The sequence below is a fragment of the Belonocnema kinseyi genome, chromosome 3 (assembly GCF_010883055.1).
Source record: "Belonocnema kinseyi isolate 2016_QV_RU_SX_M_011 chromosome 3, B_treatae_v1, whole genome shotgun sequence".
Taxonomy (NCBI): domain Eukaryota; kingdom Metazoa; phylum Arthropoda; class Insecta; order Hymenoptera; family Cynipidae; genus Belonocnema; species Belonocnema kinseyi.
The window spans coordinates 62755927-62775256 of record NC_046659.1 but is presented as its reverse complement, the minus strand read 5'-3'; the positions used below and the strand labels follow the sequence as shown (position 1 = coordinate 62775256).

General features: G+C 35.6%; 1 protein-coding gene across 4 annotated transcripts in view; it reads right to left on the bottom strand.

Annotated features, from left to right (window-relative positions):
• Positions 1–19330, bottom strand: part of LOC117169103 (optomotor-blind protein) — a 99397-nt gene that overhangs the window by 67536 nt on the left and 12531 nt on the right. For all 4 annotated transcript variants that reach the window (XM_033355241.1, XM_033355244.1, XM_033355243.1 and 1 more), the window contains exon 2: positions 15877–16201. In XM_033355241.1, coding sequence (XP_033211132.1) covers positions 15877–16201 — 325 coding nt within the window. The remainder of the gene's footprint in view (positions 1–15876; positions 16202–19330) is intronic.

Sequence of the window (19330 nt, the reverse complement as noted above, 5' to 3'; positions counted from 1 at the left end):
CAGGGGTGAAGGCGGTAGACGCCCCCTAAATTATTATTTCTTCTTGGCGAGCTATAAACGCCTAAATTATACCGGGCTACCCCGCAGTCATCGCTCGAAAATTTTGCCTACCGTCCGGGCCCGACCTGACACCACATCGAAGAAGACGAGCAAGCAGGAAACAAAAAGAAAAATAAAAAATGAGAGACCCAGAAATTGCATCAACCAGGCGCACGACAGAAATAAGATGCATTCGTGAAGAAAACAATTCTTCTTTCCCACTTCCTTTATGGTAACTACAAAATCAACCTACAAAATCTTAATCAAGATTTTAAAGATTTTAACACAAACTCGGTTAAACATTCAAACAAAATCCAATTTAGTTTTAAATTTAAAGTTGTAATGCTTCAATTTCAACCTTTAAATGTGATCGATTTCACTTCGGTGCATTTGAGATTCAACGAGAGAAACTTATAAGGTTTTAAAACATTTGTAATGTAATATCTTTCAATTTGAACATTTTGTCAAAAGTTTTGAACGTTGTAACGTCAACGTGTTGGTCCTTCAAGTCAGATATTTTACTACCTACACCTCTCTCCTCCATTAAAAGCAATTCTCAAGCAAATTTATAAACACGATTACATAAATTTTATAAGGTATAAAATCTACCAAATTAAAATATAAACAGTGCTGTCGAATTGATTTTTAAGAGCCAAAAAAAAGAAATAAAGAAGATTTCTTCAGAGGTCTTTTGCTCCTCGTAAATACTCTCGCCTCTCGCTTCATGCATAACACCATCCAGCACGATTCACGCCGAAGCATCCTCATTCATCTCGCTTTCCATTGCAAGAATATGAAAAAGAAGAAAAGAATCGTCAACGAGGAAACCTGAATTTGCGACGGCGAGAAGATTTTCGAATAATTCTTGACGCCCAAGAATAATAGTTGAAAGTAGAACCTAGAACAGTATAATACTGTGTTGACTTTTTTTTAAACGCGGTGCAGTATTTTGTCACGAAAATGCGAAAAGCTTGAATGAACTAGTAGCGAGTTTATTCCAGCTTTCCTCTCAACACGTAACGTCCATCTATCTCGGGCATTTCGCATAGAATTCACGCGCTCTGATGTATACTTAGGCGGATATACATGCGATGAAAGGGGGGTTTAGTCCTGATGTTATCCCGGACTTGAAGGTAGAACAAAAACGAGAGAGATGAAATTGAGGGAGGAAGAGAGAAGGAGAGCGAATGAGTGAGTGAGTGAGTGAGTGAGTGAGTGAATGAGTGAGTGAAAGAGAGGTGAAATGGAAGGGTTTGCACTTTGCATGTGTGGGGGTGCGAGAGAGGGAGGGAAAAACCGCTCGTAACAGCTTTCTATTTGCATACCACCCCCTTTTCAGACTTACCCCTCGACACCGCGAGTATTTGCATTCAGAAATTGGCCGCCAACTACCGTACGACTTCCTTGCCACCTCGGTGCCTTCGTTTACCGGGATTTCGGGGACCGTGTCAATTAGCCTCGAGAATCGCGATGAAAATGAGAATTTTTCCCTGCAGAAAGAACCCACGGTGAGGACAAGAGGTATATGTATAATTTAGTGGAGTATTTTACCGTTTGTGGCTTTCTGGACTTTCTTCATTTGCAGACAAAGCAAATGGAAGGTTGGACTGCTATGCAGGTGAGAAATAGTTGGATTTTAGGAATATTCTCAAGAGAGGTTCTCGAGTGGTGCATAACTCTTGAAATCACTTCAAATCATGTGAAATAAAGCGTATCCCTTAAAATTAACTATAGAAAACCTTGAAATCATCTGTAACCACTTTCAATCTACTGCAATCATTTGAAACAGCGTTCAATTATCTACAACCACTTGTGATCACCTGCGATCAATTTTAATTATCTGTAATCACTTAAAATCACCTTTAATCACTTGCAATCAACTGTAATCATTATATCAGAAGAAAATATTGAAAGTCTCTATCTCAGCGCGGGCGCTAGTGTTCTAATCCTCTATCAATTACTACAGGGGATTTGAAGATTTTTAATGAGCTACAATTTAGCAAGGGAATCAATTATCTTTGGTAGGGGGATGAAAGGTAAAAATAGTAAAAATGGAATACTTTTGAGAAGAAAATAAAACCTGAGCGGTCGCAATGAAGACGTGACGTGTCTCTATTGAACGCGTGTACGTATGATATAAAAGGGTTGCATACTCCTGCCCCCTAGCCCACTTCTTTCTCGTCTCGTCTCTTTTTTTCTCTCTCGTTTTATCTTGCTTCATTCTTCAGTCTCACTCTCTCCATCTGTCTTGCGCTCTCTCTCTCTCTTTTCTTCATTCTTGTTCTCTCTCTCTCTCTCTCTCGATGATTCTGCGGGCTTCCCCCTTTCACCTACTGTCTTAAACCCTATCTCCCTCTTTCTCTGTCCTTGTCCCTCTGCCCTCTTCCTTCTCTTCGATACGACTCAAGGGCCGCTGCCCTGGAGCCACCGTGTCCCAATCTCCCTGTGTTGGTATATATGGATTCTATATGCATGCGTGATGCGAAACATGCTTTCCAAGTTTGTGTGAGTATGTGCTTCAATCGAACTCTATATTGGTCGAGCTGAAAAGTGAGCAGCGACTAGAAATTCAATCGTCCAACATAGTAGTTCTTACACACGATTCCTTGTGACTTTTCGTCGGGACCTAGTTTAGATTTTTTGTGATGGAATCTGATGTCTTATTATTTATTGGAAATTTGGAGTTTGATCAAAATTGATGATGGAGTTATAGTTGGTTTTTTATAAGGTTGGTCTGATTTGAAATCAATAAAATATTGTTTATTTTATGAATTTATTATATTTATTTATTTTATGAGTTTTTAGTACAGAATATTTAAATTTTCGAAGAATATAAAGCTGATCGGCGTGTAAAATTGAAAGAGATAAGGATTTTTAATTTTAAAAATTAAAAGAAATAATAATATAATTTTTAATTTGAGAGCATGATATAGTTATCCTACTTCCTTCAATTTGCGTCATTGTGTTAAAATATATTTCTCTTTGAGCTACTCACATATGGACGATTTGCCAAATTCGAATTGAAATATTCAGTTGGAATTCGATCCTCGAATATGCCTGTCGCTTCGATTATATCCTCCAGTTAAACGGGTCACTTTCCCTCTGTAGGATCGAGATCGCGAAGATTTGCGCCGAAACATGTGTTCCGTAAAACAGATATAACGAGGAATCGATCTCGCCAGCAGATCTCGGGGCAAAAAACAGACGTGGGAATTAGTTGTTACAGTCACTGAGAATTGCGTTCAAAAAGCTTTATCAGATTATGATGAGGATTTCATATCAAAATCCATTCTTTTCTTTGTATATTTTCCAGGTAAAAATTCAAATCCACGAGATAGAATAAATTATTTATTCCAAATCTGACTTTAATTTTGATATTAAATCGGCAGAAATAACTAAATTATATTTTTTATTTTCAGAAACCAATTAATCTTGGTCAATAGTTGACCAGGTCATTCCTCGTATTTTAAATGCCTTGAAATTCGAGGCGAGAGAAGACTATACGTTTTGCAATCAATCTCGTAAAAAAAAACAATATATCTCTATAAATCATAAAAAAAATCATAAACCCTACTATTAAAGCATGATCAAGTCGACGAGTGGGAGAACTTTGAAGATAAATCACTGCCAACCCATTTCGTCAAGATTAAAAGCTGAATCTATGAATACTAAAAAATAATTTACTTTTAGATCTAATGGTTTGTTTTGAAACTTGAATCCTTTTACTTTGAAATTATTTAGCATTGAAAATTATTCACTATGATGTATTATTATTGCTTTTTTCCTAAAGATGAAAAAATCTTTAAAAAAAGGTAAATGACTACTTGTTCTGTCAAAGTTTCACACGACCAGAAGCCAGCTTTAGAGAGGTCTCATAAAATAGTTCAACGAAGCTATTAATCATTCTCGTTTAATAATAAATTGTCCGCGAGGTAGGCATCAAAGTATGTGTACAGAAGTAATGTACTTTTACGAGGAATAAAGTGCGCCGCGGTTGCTCGTTATCGCCAACATGAGTGTATGACGTACGTGTGCATTGTGGTGAAAACATCCTTACTCCTTTGCAATTACAATTAATTATTCGTGATTCGAGAAGTGGGATGATTGGCGTCCGTTATTATTTCCCCAACTGAAGATGACAATTTATTTAGGTCAGGGTATCACCTATTCGATAGAAAATAAAAAATGACTTAATGATTCTCTGTAGTTTAAATACTACCATAGAAACATTGCAAAAACTTCCAATCGGAAAAAATTCAGGTTCTATCATTGAAAATGATCGAACTTGCAGAATTATTACTTTAAAATTTATTTTTGAATTCTTTGAAAGTTACAAACAAACAAACCTGTACTTGTGGCCATACTTGTTGTGATCGAAAAAGCCCTCAATCAATAATAATTTACAGTTGTTATCGTTTTCATTTCAAATTTTCAATTTTTTACAATTCTGATATGAATGGCCTCACAAAATGTCCTTAATGGCCTCAACGGCCTCAAAAATGGCTCTAAAATGGCTTCAAAGCTATAAATCTTATACCTTTTTTAAACACTGAATTTGAAATTTGGGTTGGTTAATTCTTTCAGTTGTAAACTGTTTATGCTTGAAGCTTATCAAAGAATTTTGAATTTTAAGCTGTTCAAATTATAAGATACTCAAAATCGAAATTGTGAATATTTAAACGTGGACATTTTTTAATCCTGCAAAGCTGACATTTAAATTAGGTCATTCGACAATACTTTAAATGGAAGAATGTCAATGTAAATTGTTCATTATTTTTAAAATATCGATTTAAAAGCTTTGTAATAGTTAAATTTTTAAAGTTTCGGATTTTTGACCAAAATCATTTAAAATTAGAAAATCTTATATTTCTTAGTAATTTTTCAATTTATATTCCGAATACTTTAGTTCAAAGACTTATAGTTTTAAAATGTTCAACTCAATGTTAAAAGTCACATTTAAAATTTTGCATGATCCATTCCAAAATACTTCACTGTCAAATATTTTTAATAATTTGTAAGATTACTAGTATAGAATTATTCCTTCGGATAAAGCTTTTAAACTATGAATTGTTTAGTTATCTGCATTTCTTTAAGGCGCGCTGTTTAAAGTCATATAATTAGAAGTATTTACTTTTGAAACAGGACCGATTTTAAGTCAGTTGTCTTCAATGATTATACTTTCGCGCTTTTTTACACTTATTTCTTTCATAAAAATTAGGCTTTTGACATTTTATACCCTAAACGTTCAGAATTTAAATGTATATATTCAAATATTTTTAAATTTCCAAGGTTTCAAACTAAATAAATTAATGACCGATTTGTGTACTATTTTTATTTATAATACTAAAGAAACCTAAACGGTGCTATACGTTCATCACCATTCCCATTAGATTATCGCATGCATACATGATTTTGGACTTAGAAGCGTTTCACTATCCCGGCTTCAGTTATTTAATATGAAACGCCTTATTCATAAAATTTTGAACTAGAAATTCCTGAATTTCTATTGCAAAAAAATGTAGGGACTCATTCATGAAGAAAAGTTGAAATTAGAGATATTATGATATTTTCAAATTTGAAATCGATTAATCATATTCCTCGAAATCATTATCTCTCGATCGAAAATGAAAAAATTTCATTGAATAAATTCTATTGATAATACATTTATATTATTTAATTTAACCACAAGATTTTGCTTTCAAAATTCTGTATGAACTACGTGCCAAATTAACAATTTGATTAATTTAAGAGAATATTTTTCACTTAGTAGAAAAGTGGCTTGATTCATTTGTAGTCTTTAAACTTAAGTAGTTACAGGGAAAAAATTTAATTTTCGGTTTAAAAGGTTTCTTGCTCTTCGTACACCGGTCGAAACGCATCGTGCTATTCGGCATTGCGTGCAAAGCGATACAGTATCTCATAATCGCGTGCATGGTATTTCGTAGCCTTGAAACGAGCTGCAAAGTGCCTATGGAGATAAGGCCGTTCACGTTTGAATAAAGGAAAAAAAGCATAAAGAAGAGCCTCGCTTCACTCACAACACGTCGATTCATACCTTCTATTGTCAACGAGCTTCACATCAATATTTTTTTCGTCCACAAATAATTTTCAAACCTGTACCATGCTTGTCTCCCATGCTACTACAATCTACAATTTATAGCTTATAATTGATCATTTTCTATAGACATGAGCAAATAAGAATGCAGCCGCAAAGAACGCCTTCACACTTCCTAATGAATTCAGCATATAGCAGTTTTGATAGAGATCTTTTAAAATACATTTTTATTTTAAAGAAAGAGTTGTGTGTGTATTTCTCAGTTTTAGATTCAAGCACGAACACGAGAGGTGTTTAGCACCTTCTCGTGAGCAAAGTTTATGAAAAACAAATATGGGGTGTCGTGTAATAAGGCAATTTTGCGGAAAACGTGCAAACATGGCTTTAGACAAGAAAAGCATGCTGATAGTGCTGAGTCGTTAAATATATTGGCTTATGTATATGTTCAATATATTCATCCAGAAGATATCGTTGGGCTTTCAATATTCATTGACTTTTACTTTATTAACCCGAGCGTTAAGCGTTGGTTATCTAATTCTAGTACCCCTTTTCAAGTCTATGAGTTGACGCTCTTCGATATCGTGCACCAGTTCCATGTTCCGCGATATTACACGCATCGATGTAGTCACGCGACGTTTTGCGAGTTACGAAACGACTACCCATATGTTGCTCGGTCACTCTGTGGGTAGAGCCCAAATGCATATGCGGGTAAAGAAAAGAATCGTGTTGAAGGACGGAAGAATTTTTAAGAAATTTTTTATTTTATAATCTTGCAGATCATCATGTATGTGGGGAAAGAAATCTAAGACAGTGATCACTGACTTTAGGTTTCAGAAATAATTTTAAGTTTGTTGTTCTAAGATATCGTCCAAAATCCAAAATCTAATATAAGCTGACCACTTAAGATTGAAAAAAATTCGTCATTATTTTAATTTTACAGTTCGTCATATATGTAAACAGAGTAGCATACAATACAGCCATTACTGCCACTTTGGCAGTAATGGCTGTAATTTTAGTATGGCGATAGTATCATACATTTTTAGGATCTACTTTATAGAATCTAAGATCCAATACTATTGAACAAATTTTTAACTGTAGAAAAGGATGCATTTCAATAAAATTGGTGTATAATTTTGAAAGATTTAATTTTACAAGCTTCTAAGTAGTTTACATTTGTCCAACTTATACAGTATCAAACTGAAATTATAAAATATTGAGTATCTTCAATTTGAAATTATTTAAATATGAATGATTAAGTTTCAAATTAGTGAATTTGCAAAGACTTAAATTACAAAAATGTATCTATTAACAAATAATGATTATGAACATTATGAATTAAAAATTATTTAAAAGTTAAAGTCCTAATTGACGAATTAAACAATGTTGAGAAATTTTATTTTCAAAATTATACAGTTTTGTACGAAATATAAAAATTAAAATGTTCAAATTGAGGTCTTGAAAATTCAAAGACATCTAAATAACCTTTAACAGTCATCAATTTATACAAGTGCTTCAAAATCTCAATTTTGCAATCATATGATATTAAGCGATATTTATGAAGTGATTCGGTAATTTTCTCTACTAAAACTAAGAATAAAAAACGTGCCTATAATTTCCGGGTCCAAAGGTCACCCTCAAGGTCTGGAACCTTGGTCATTTCTTTCGAATGCTAAATCTACATGCGAGTGAAAAGATCCCCTAGCTTTAAGAAAGGGCTGCAAGGTTCCCCGAGGAAGGAGTAAGGAGTAACCTAATTAAAAGAAGTCACCCAAAGGGATGAGAAGGTGAAGAAAGCGAATGGATAGCAAGAAAGAATCTAAAGACGAGGAATGTCACGAGTGCGTTTAGAGGAGCGGAAAAGTCTCGTGGTTTTCTTGAAACAGGCGTATCCATAATATACGGTAAATATATATGTATGTGTATGCATGTGCAGCACCTCTCTTTAGAGAAAGTATGGTAGACTATGAACCCATACTACCCAATTATATATAGTAGCTAAGACAGAGATGGTAGTGGATGTTGTGGTGGTGGTGATGTGGTGGCTCTGATGACAGCGGGGGTTGTAGTGGTTACCAGGGATGGCTTTAAAAGAGTCCCCCATCTCGGTGGCGTCGTACACAACCGCGCAGCACCGCGAAATGCGGAGCTCAGGAGGACGCGGAAACGTCGATACACGACGCGTGGGACACTGACACTTCCACTACAATCGTGAACGTATTTTCAAGCTCACACGCGTGCAGGCCACTACGGCTAATTACCGAGCAGTGCTCGACGCGCGACCCTTGGGATCTTGAGTTAACCCTCCTCTCACTCATTCATCAGAAAATGAGAGAGACATCACGAGAAAGGGCAAATACGATGAGGGAGACGCATTCACCTTACATCACCAAGAATGAGGAAGAGAGGCGCACTTTGCAGATCAAGAGCCAGAGGCAAGAGAGAGGACTGGAAACTTTTCGGGGAAAGCTGGATTATACCAGATGTGGGAAAAAGAGGTTCAGAAGGCGAATGTGATTGAGGGTGAGCAGAGGCAGCGAGGCCAAATGCGGAAGAGGGTGTGAGTGCAGTATAAGGTGGAGAGATGGGAATTATAAATGAAACGTGGATAGCTTAGAAAGAAGATCACATGATAGACGATAATCTGAATGGGATGCAAAAATACTGCGGTTAGCGTGAACTTGAATTGGAATCATAGTTTTGATAAATCTAGAATCAACAAATTCTTATATGTTTATGTTTTGAGTTGAGTCTTCAACTTTCTAAGAAGAGAAGACATTACTAGCGCTAAAGAGTCATGTGATTGATAACTTAATGCGAGACTGCTAGATAGTCTGTCAGAGTCTGAGAGCTTGTTCATTGAAGCAAGCGATGAGAACGATAATGATCACGAGTTATAGCAACTATGACAGCAATCATGATCAGGCTATGTGCAGAATGATAGTCATGCTCTATGATCTAGGAATTATCAAGAACAGTAAGGTATTTCGAACAATAAGGTGATATCAATAATAACCATCTACATTTCTACAAGAGGCCTACATCAATACTCAAATATTGTCCTAACAAACTGTCTTCGTGATTATAATCTCATCAAGTTCCCATTAGCATACTAAATGACTCTTATTTTCCAAAATTGAGTGGCTCGTGCCACTTGAATTTACGACTTTTTGTGGATTGTTTGGTCGGCGCCCAAGTGTTTGGTTTAAAGATCAAACGAGTCGGCGAGTCAAGGGATCTCCACTGTGCTGGCTCTTCCATAGTAAGCGCCAGAAAAATCCTTAACTTGTAGTAGAGTGGACCAAGATGCACGTTCCAGTAAGTCATTATGCTCTTGGTGGGGTACGCGCCAGATTAGGCAATGTAAAGAGACTCGCATTAAACGAAAAAAATCCTCCAAGCCACGCGAGAAGCGTCCCAACCCGCGTGTTACCGATGAGGAAATATCTCTCGCGCGATCTTAGGTCCTCAACCACCCAATCGAAACGTAATTCCTGGGTGCTGAAGGTTGTGAATGGCCGGTAATTTAGGATCGAGAGGAGAATGGAAAGCAATTTTGAGCCTGAGGCTCACTCGAAGGAGCCTCCGAGGATTCTTCGGACCAAGAGTGCAGCGAAAATTCTCCCGAGTCCCGAGGAGCCACCACTGTGGTCGCAGTAAGAAGAAGAAGTGGTGTGGGTTTTGCAACGGGCCCCTTGGTAATATCTCGTTTAGAAAGATTACAGGTTCGAAGAGGCTGCCAATGTATAAAACAAACATCGTTAACTCAGCCCTATACTTAAGACTTCCTTCCACACCCCGGAGTTCTGCTTATACCCCCTCTAGACATTTACCCCTACCATCCAGAACAACCCCCCGCCCCTGGGGCGCTACTCTTACTCCTGTTCGTGAGGAACCCACACGATGAAAATGAGAAGATGTGAGTGAATTGGTGCAGAATTTGTGTGAGTGGGTGAGTGAGGGGCTCTTACGTAGGCGCGAGACCAGACACGGTATTGAGACGTAGACCACACGACGCTCTGGCTCCGGGACGGTCAGAGATGGCCAAGGCGCGTAATTTCAACCTGTGTAATTATCGACCACCGTTGTTATGTTGATACCCGCTCTCGTATAACGCGACGACCAGTACGAAAGTACACACTGGGTAAACGCCTACGCGTTCTAACGACTCTATACGTGTGCGTGTGTTGATGTCAGCAAATCGAGAATTTCTTCGTGTGTGTCTTCCATCCTCATGCCCGCCGGGAAGCCGCAGTCGGTTTACCGAGATGCAGATTGATTTAGAGCAAATTCCGGAAAGATGGAGCTAGACATTCTTCCGCACAAGGCTGCCTAACTCGCGATTCGAGCCGCGTAGGATCACCTAAAAAAATACCTTCAACAAACAGCCGCAATGCCCTTGAATTACGCTTTCCTAACAGTCTTAAGCGGTTATTCATTACTATTATTATATATTTTTCAGTCAGTTGTGACACTGATAGTACAATTCTACTAAAAAAAATAGAAAACTGTTAAAATTAAAGTACTCTAGTGCGACAATTACAATTAGTAGGATTGTATCACATTTGTATTGTAATCATATTTTAGTAGAATTGTAAAATTGATTGACTGAGAAAACGAACCGTTAACCGAGCTGGATAAGTAGCTCGGTTAAAGATATGTTATTTCAAAAGAACAGAGTAATGGTTGTAAGTAATCATGTGCTTGTTGCTATCACAGCCGAGCTAAAATGGTTGAAGTCAAATGGTAAAAAAGAACACATTACTTGGTTGTCAGAAATGAGTTTGATATTGCAAAATTTGAATGAGTAGTTCTTTGCTAAAATAAAACGATTTTTTCGGTTAAAAGCAAACAAATGCTTTGTAATAAATTTGAACCAAGCTGCACCTAGTAGTTATATTTTCACAAGCAAACTAGTCACTTTTTACACAACGAATATGCTTGTTATTTTTTCTCAAGGATATTGTCTGTTTTTAATCAAACAAATTTACTGGGTTCTTTTTTAACATTCTTAGTAGCTGAATCTAACAAATTGAAGTTGATAAGTTTCAACTAAGTGGTTTTGAACTTGGTGAAAGTGAACCAAGTTGAGTTGCGAGTGTTTAACCGAGTAGAGATATAATTTTATCAGAATTGCGCAGGTGTCGCAGTAAGAACAGTCGAAGGGGCCGTTGTTTGCGCAGTTAAGAAAGGAGCCATCCCTAGCATCGTTATTAGCGTCGTTTCGCTTCGACTCCACTCATTTTTGGTTGTGATTGGTAGGATTCAGTTGCGCGTCAAAAATAGTTACGTGAAATGTGTTTTGTTACAATTCTCTCCCATAATTATTCTAGAGTGCTTACCGACATCATCCGTACGACAGAGATGTACATTATCAGAATGAGAGAGAGCTGAAAAACGACCCTAACCTCAAAATAATGTACACGCATAACATTTTAATTCAGCACAATAAACTTTGTTTGTTATTATGCCTCAAAAACAGTCGAGGAACGTCCGTTATGATATTTTCTTGTATCTCCGAATCCTTTTTTTTTACTGAACTGTACCTGATTGACCACACGACAAATTATTACATGCCCCTAAATCGAAAAATTATTATTTCTGATATGAACATTTTTAAATGAATAAGTTGATGTTTGTAGTGCATAATTAATTATTTTTAAGAAATAAACATTTTTATTAGGTGGAGAATTATTTTTAGATTATTATCATAGAATATTATTACAATGAATGCAGTGAGAATGCAGTCGGTTGCGACAGCCAAGTACATTGGTCACAGTAACCGAGCAGGTTAGCTACTGCAACAGAATGAGGTTGGCTAACGTAACAAAGTAGGTTGCTAATTTTAATCAAAAAATTTTAGCCAATACAACTTGGTCAAATTTTACAACGAAGTTTGTAGGTGCTATATTAGCAGTCTTACTTGGCTCTTTTCAGCAGAGTTTTGGTTATTTTCAAAAAGTATGTTTTCTCAATGTTAGACTTTAGTTCATTTTTTATGTTCATATGTTCTTTTAGAAAGTATTTTAATGTATTTCGCATAGCACTGCTCAAAATGAGGTTTAAAAGTCAGGTTTTCTTGATTTGTATTGATCACGACATAAGTCGACGCATATTTCTTCTTTTTTTAAGTGAATACAACAAGCATCCATGTTTTCCAAATAGCTTGAACAGTTCTCAAGATAATGACAAAAAAAAAGATTTAAAAAAGGGTAAAAAAGTAACATGATAAACAAAGTCATCCCTTTATGTGAAGTTAACCAAATGGACATTTTATGCTTATTCAAAGCGAATCCATGTACAAAAATTCTATTGAATTCAATATAGAATTGGCTCGAATTCCCTTAAATTTTCTGAAATCGACAGAAATTTATTTTACTTGAATTACATTGGACAATATATACTTGTTTTAGCTACAACTTTAATAAATAATTTCAGTTTAAAAAATAATAAAATTCAAATTGGGGTTTTCCTTTAATCAAGTTCTTTAGCTTTGTAGGCGTATTATTTATTTGAGAATCATGTTAGAATCCGAATTTTAAATACCTGTAAAGTGACTTATAGGATACGTGGCGATTTTGAATTCTATCCTAATTATTCCGTGAATTTTATAGTTTCAAATATCTGTGCTGCCGTACAAACTAAGAAGATACATAAGTCCAAACTGACTCGAACTGAGAAAATCGAGAAAGACTTCTTGCCCAAAGAACTTTGATATCGAATAAAATTTTTGATAATTAACATACGTTATTTAGGTAAAAATAATGTGCTTTTTTATAATTTGCAACAAATAATGGACTTTTTAAACAATTTCTATTGGAAAATGGACTTGCGATGTTTAAATAGTCGCAGAAAGTAAAAAATACAAGGCAAAAAGAACACAAAGTCACTTTCGGACGATGCCTTTGTCGAAGAGCTCGAGCGCAGCCTCAAAATACAACATCAAAACATACGTAAGGGACACTGTGTTTTTAGTGGCTGTTCCGAACGTACCCAAACGATCGATGCTAGTGTATAGCCGAATTTAGGCGGGAATTATTTCCCATGGATTTCCGATAAGAGTTCGAGCTAATTTACAAGGCTAAAAGATACGTAGGGCGAACGGTTCTTTTCGTATGCTGATGGCGTATTGCCTTCCTTGTACAACTTTTATGACAAGCAAAGAACTTTGTGTATCTTTTTCTTTTATATTTTTCAACTTTCTCGACTTTTTAAAATTATAAATAATCGGTTTTTGCAATAAGTATTAATAGCTAATGAATTTTATTAACACAGATGCAGCTTTCTCTTACGAATCCAACGATACCAAAAACTCATTTTTCATAAAAATGTCATTTATGTATCTTTTTAGTTTGGGCGGCAGTGTGGGCTATACTATAAAAACAGGTATTCAATGTGTTTTTTTTAATTATTTAAAAGTACTATTTCAGCATATAAAAATAGGATATAAAGGATTTAAAAAAATGAATATCCAGTTAAAAGTGAAAAAAATCATTTTCTGTTACCAGGGTTTGAAATTTAAGTTAGATTTTTAATTTAAAAGGATTTTGTAACTGCAAATAGTCTCAATTACCCTGAATTCCCTTCAATTTGATCAGCATAGAAGAAACTAGAGTTTCTATTAGAATCGATTTTTAGTTTTAAGGGAGCTGCAAAAAAAGGAACCTCTCTTGCTGTAAAGGAATCCAAAATGATATATATGTTACATTATAATATAGATAGAGTGTTATAATATAGAAATTAGTCATTTTTGGAAGGAAGATAATGAACATTAGATGTGACGGTTTTAATGGTTATGTTTAAAACAATTGACGATTTCAGATAATTTTTTATATCGCCATCTATTGGATATCAACAAATGAAAAAAGGAAAATTCTAAAAGAATTATATTGGAATCTCAAAAAAAAAAAGAAATTTAAATGTTCTAGTTTTTTCTGTAGTCGTAGTTTCCCTGGATTCCATTTAATTCATTAGAATTCTTCAAATTCTGCCAAATACTTCTGAATTCCCGTGAATTGACTCACATTATTTTGAATTACTTCAGATACCTTGAATTTTATCAACTCATTTCACTTTTCTTGATCGCACTAAAATATCGAATTCAGCATTATATGAAAGATAAACACATTGGTCACATTTTGTTCCAAATATTTAAAGGAACATCTGAATTTTCATTATGAAAAAATTTTCAGCATCATAAGGTTTGCTTAACTATGTCCACACAGTTGGAGACCAATTTAAAAATATTTAGGGGTTTTTTACAATACTTCTATTCTTCAAACCAAATCAACCTTCCGAATGATACTAGTCTCTATGTTTAAAGATGTATGATTAAATATGATCGATATTTCTTCTGGGAATAATACAATTGTTATACGATAAACTCTAAACCCACGCGTTGAGCCCCTACTCACCCTTTCAGTTCAACACTTAACGCAAACATACAACTCAATCGTAATAACTTCATTCTATAACTATAATCCTTTCCTATGGGGAAACTGCTTTAGCCCTCATCCTATAAGTTTCGTAATTATAATTCTAAAATAGAATTTCGCTATTAATATTAGATGCAAGCTATAAGATACTCTATCAATTTTTGATAAACTTGATCAAGTTTTCCCCTCTTCAAAACTCTCGTTTCTAGTGAACTTGAAAAACAATTACAGACATGCTCACCACAAAAGTTAACTACAATTGTGCACATTAGGACGATTTTCTCTTAGCAATAAACCAAGTATTATGAACTTTATTAAATTACTATAAGCCTTCAACTTATTTCGAAAACGTAAAATCAATTTTTTATGAATCTAACGAATCTTTTCCCCAGTTTTTTCTTGTAATCTCTATTGATAATGAGAATGGTTCAGTAAATTTAAGATTTTTTTTCCTGGTGAATGTCGATGACAGTATCGAGGATGATGACAGTAAGGGAGCTGATCAGGGGTTGCAGAATAGTGGACGCTGGGGGGTATGAAACGTAAGGGGGTAGTGAACTTTCAATTGCTCAGCGATGAGGGAGCGAGCCTCATCGAGATATCTTTGTACGTGCTTTACACGAAGACGTACTCCCTGTCGTTGAGGATCGTGTGCTTATAGGTGTAAATATGCACACGTTCGTTGCCTTCGAATATGGAAGCCGTTTTCTCGAGATCGCTTGTCTCGAATATTTCTCTCTCCTTTCTACAGTCGAACTGCTTGTCCCTTATTTCCCTCACAACTGACCCATATTACAAACTACATTTCTCCTATATTTTCACCCCAACATGCAACTAATTTTAGATCAAAGAAAATTACTAGATAAGCAATATTGTATATGAATCATCATAAAAAATCGAAAAAATTTTAGAAAAGAGAATTTTCTGGCCCGTAAGTTTTAAAGTTTAAAAACTTAAAGATTTTATATTTTTCGGGTATTTTTACTGTCGTGTGGAATTTCATGATTTGAGATATTCAAAAAAAAAAATGAACTCACTCTGGTACAACTATTTATCGACGCAAATGGGGAATAAACGCACTTTCAATGTGCGAGAGCGCGTTTATCGACCGCTATCAAAGTTTGCACGCTTATATGTGTATATTCTACAAGCATGTTAAATGCTTGCATGTGAATTCAGCACGTGCGATGAAACTTCGAATTTTTCACTTTCTTCGCCCGAAAAATTTGAGCAAATTGTGCACCGCCCGCACAATTTTAGTATGTCGTGTTTCGGCCAAACCAGTTACAAAAATTCTGTAAGGTTCCATTAGAGATTAGATGTTAAAAAGAAAAAAATTTAGATGCTTACCGGCCGCTTTTCGTGATGACCATTTCAGTTCCGAGTTTGTGGAACTTTTCCCACAACTCCTTGCCTTCTAAGGTGACTTTGGGGTCATCGACGACTCCATCCTCCTCTGGGTGAGGAGGGACTAGGGGATGATGGGGGCCAGTCAAATGATGGGGGCCAAGTGGATGAGGGGCCGAATGTAACATGCCAGGAGGCAGAGGGTGTCTGAGGGGCCTCATCGTGGGGCCACCGGATGCACCTTGGTGATGGTGATGTAATGCAGCGGCAGCAGCGGCTAAGACTGCAGCATGAGCCTCTTCTGAACTTTGGGGTCCGAGTCCCAGTCCTGAAAGTAACATATATTTTAATTACAAAGAGAAAAAGTTGCTTCTTGCGTAAAAATGATTTATCAACAAAATAAAATATTCTATGGTTAAGTATACTAATTTTTATCGATGAGAAACACCAGCCTAATATATCAGTATCAGGAAATAGAAACCGGTAATATCGCGAATAACAAGATATTTACTGCAAGTTATCGGATAATTGCGGAACTGTGCATTTCGTATACTGGAATATACAACAAGCATTATAATACGACGGGATAATGGCGTTTGGAAACGTAAGTGGCGTGTTCGCGAAGATATAGACGTTTGTAATCAAAATTATAATTTACTACTATGTATGAATTGGCATTGCCATGTTCGAGGCGCATGAGTATCCCACAAATGTTTCAACAGTCACAAAATTTACAATTCATTTACGGACAAATCATCATTTGTCATAATGCCCCTCTTCGCCTAATCGATATGACAAATAACCGCATGCAAATGAGTTTTAGATGAAATAGTAATAAAATAATAATATAAAAGCTGAAGATGTAAAAAAATCCTGTGTCGTCCCAGGTTCATTAAATTGTTAAATATCAAATTGTCAAGTAGAAATGTCAATATACTTGAGATTACAACTAGGACTCGAATTACTCAATTTAAAAATGGGATTGACGTACTTGTAGTTTAATATAGAGTAATCTATGGTAGCAATTGTCTTGAATGTAAACTATGTCAGACTCCCTTCGACGGAGAATTCAAATATGATCGTAAAATACAAAGTGCCTCGCTTTTACCACTCTGCTCCATTTTTATTACCTACTGGTTCTCGTCAAGGTGTTGGCAACGAAAGCAAAATGGAGGTCCGAGAAACCCGCTTTCAAGATGTTCAAAACACTAATCAAAAACTCTTTTACTGCCCGAATAACAATATTCGTATTCCACCAGTGGCATGGAGATATAAACATATAAGGTTCATTCGAGAAAAGACCACTCTCTTTTGTCCTGTTGTAAAAAACAAATACTTTTTATAGGATACTCAAACAACTGCCAATGTGGCTTTAATTCGCTCATTCTCTATAAATTACACTCGAAGTAAAATCCAAATAAATTATTTAATAATGTTGAGTTTTGTATTTAAAAAATATTTCTCAAGTTTCAAGAGCTTATAAGATTAATAATATCACTGGTAAGAATCTTATTTGTTTGTATTCTTTTCAAAGGATTACAGATTATCCGGAAGCCTTTAATCTATCTATTGTTCAATAATTAGTCGTTAGCAAAGGAAAACATGATTTATGGTGGGACTTTAATTTTAAGCCATTCTAAATGATTCTAAATCCTATATCTACCTCTAACTAAAATCATCAGTTCGGAAAGTTGTCATACAAATTCACAAAGAGAAAGAGGTGGATCACCTTTACCACAAGGAAATGTTTCCTGATTTTTATCATCTAACTGAAAGGAACAATATTTTGCTTTTCCAAATTGGTCTTCCTTCTTTCTTTATAAATTCTAATTTACAATTCTACTTTTATGAGGAAAAGTTTCCTTACAATATCAGCTTGACTCTTTCATGCAAATTGAGGGAACGCGATCCAAATATTGGTGGTCTTGTAAAACAGATTTCGTGACGCTGAAATTGAGAAATAAAGCATAAAGATATATTTAAAGATGGCGGGATCAATTCGAATGCAAACATACATGCATATATCAGAATACAGAATGAGTATGCTACACTGTTAAAAATTTCTGTTGGAAACTTCCACTACATGTATTGGAAGTTTATTTCCGAAACGTAAGGTAACGCTGCAATACACAATGTTGTAGTTTCCAAATTCTGGCATTGGTATGCTACCTTACATGTTTTGGAATTTTATAATACAAGACTAGTAGCTGGATATCTCGACGCCTGTTGAAGAGAAAAATTAGAACAACAAATTTAAATCATTTCTGAGAACACTTGTTCCTAGGAAACAAATTTCTGCCCGCGCGAAAAAAGTTTGCACCAGATCGAGCACCAGGTAGTATAATACGTATTCTACGAGAAATTTAAAAAAATTTAAATTTAGTGAATGATGAAAACAATTCCAAACGGTCATTCGACGACTCGGGTGCACGAAGTCGCGCCCCAGGTATCTTAGCACGTTTTCTACGAGAACTTTTTCAAAATTTATATTGTTTCTACAGCTAAAATTACTAAAAATTGTGAGTCGACGATCCGGGTGCACCAGATCCGGCACCAGGTGGTATAATACGTATGCTACGAGAACTTTTTTAAGAATTTAAATTTCGTCAATGATGAAAACAATTCTAAATGGTCAGTCGACGACTCGGGTGCACCAGGTCGCTCCTCGGGTAGTTTAGCACGTATTCTACTAGAACTTTTTCAAAATTTAGATTATTCTAACAGCCAAAATTACTAAAAATTAGAGTCGACCTAGGGCGCGACCTGGTGCACCTGAGTCGTCGACTAATCATTTGGATTTTTTTTCATTATTCACAAAATTTGAATTTTTAAAAAGTTCTTGTAGAATACGCATTAAACTACCTGGTGCTCGACCCGGTGCACCCGGATCGTCGGCTCACCATTTCTAGTAATTTTGTCTGTTTGAACAATCTAAATTTTGAAAAAATTCTCGTCGAATACGTATTAAACTACGTGGTGCTCGACTTAGTGCACGCGGATCGTCGAATCACAATTTTTAGTTATTTTGGCTGTTGAAACAATCTAAATTTTTTAAAAATTATCGTAGATGACGTGCTATGATACCCCGGTGCGACCTGGTGCACCCGGGTCGTCGACTAACTATTTGGAACTGTTTTCATTATTCACGAAATTAAAATTTTTAAAGTTCTCGTAGAATACGTATTAAACTACCTGGTGCTCGACCCGGTGAACCCGGATCGTTGACTCACCATCTTAAGTAATTTTGACTGTTGGTAATTTCCTGTGTACAATTTTAGTCTTACAAACGCTCTAATACATGTATTGGAATGCTGGACGATGACGTCATGATTTACAACACTTACAATACATGTATTGCAATTTAGTCATTCCAATACCATGGTTGCAATTTTACCTTACGCTTGTATTGTAGAATTGTAGTAGATGTGTGGTAAAACTCCAAACATTTTTAACAGTG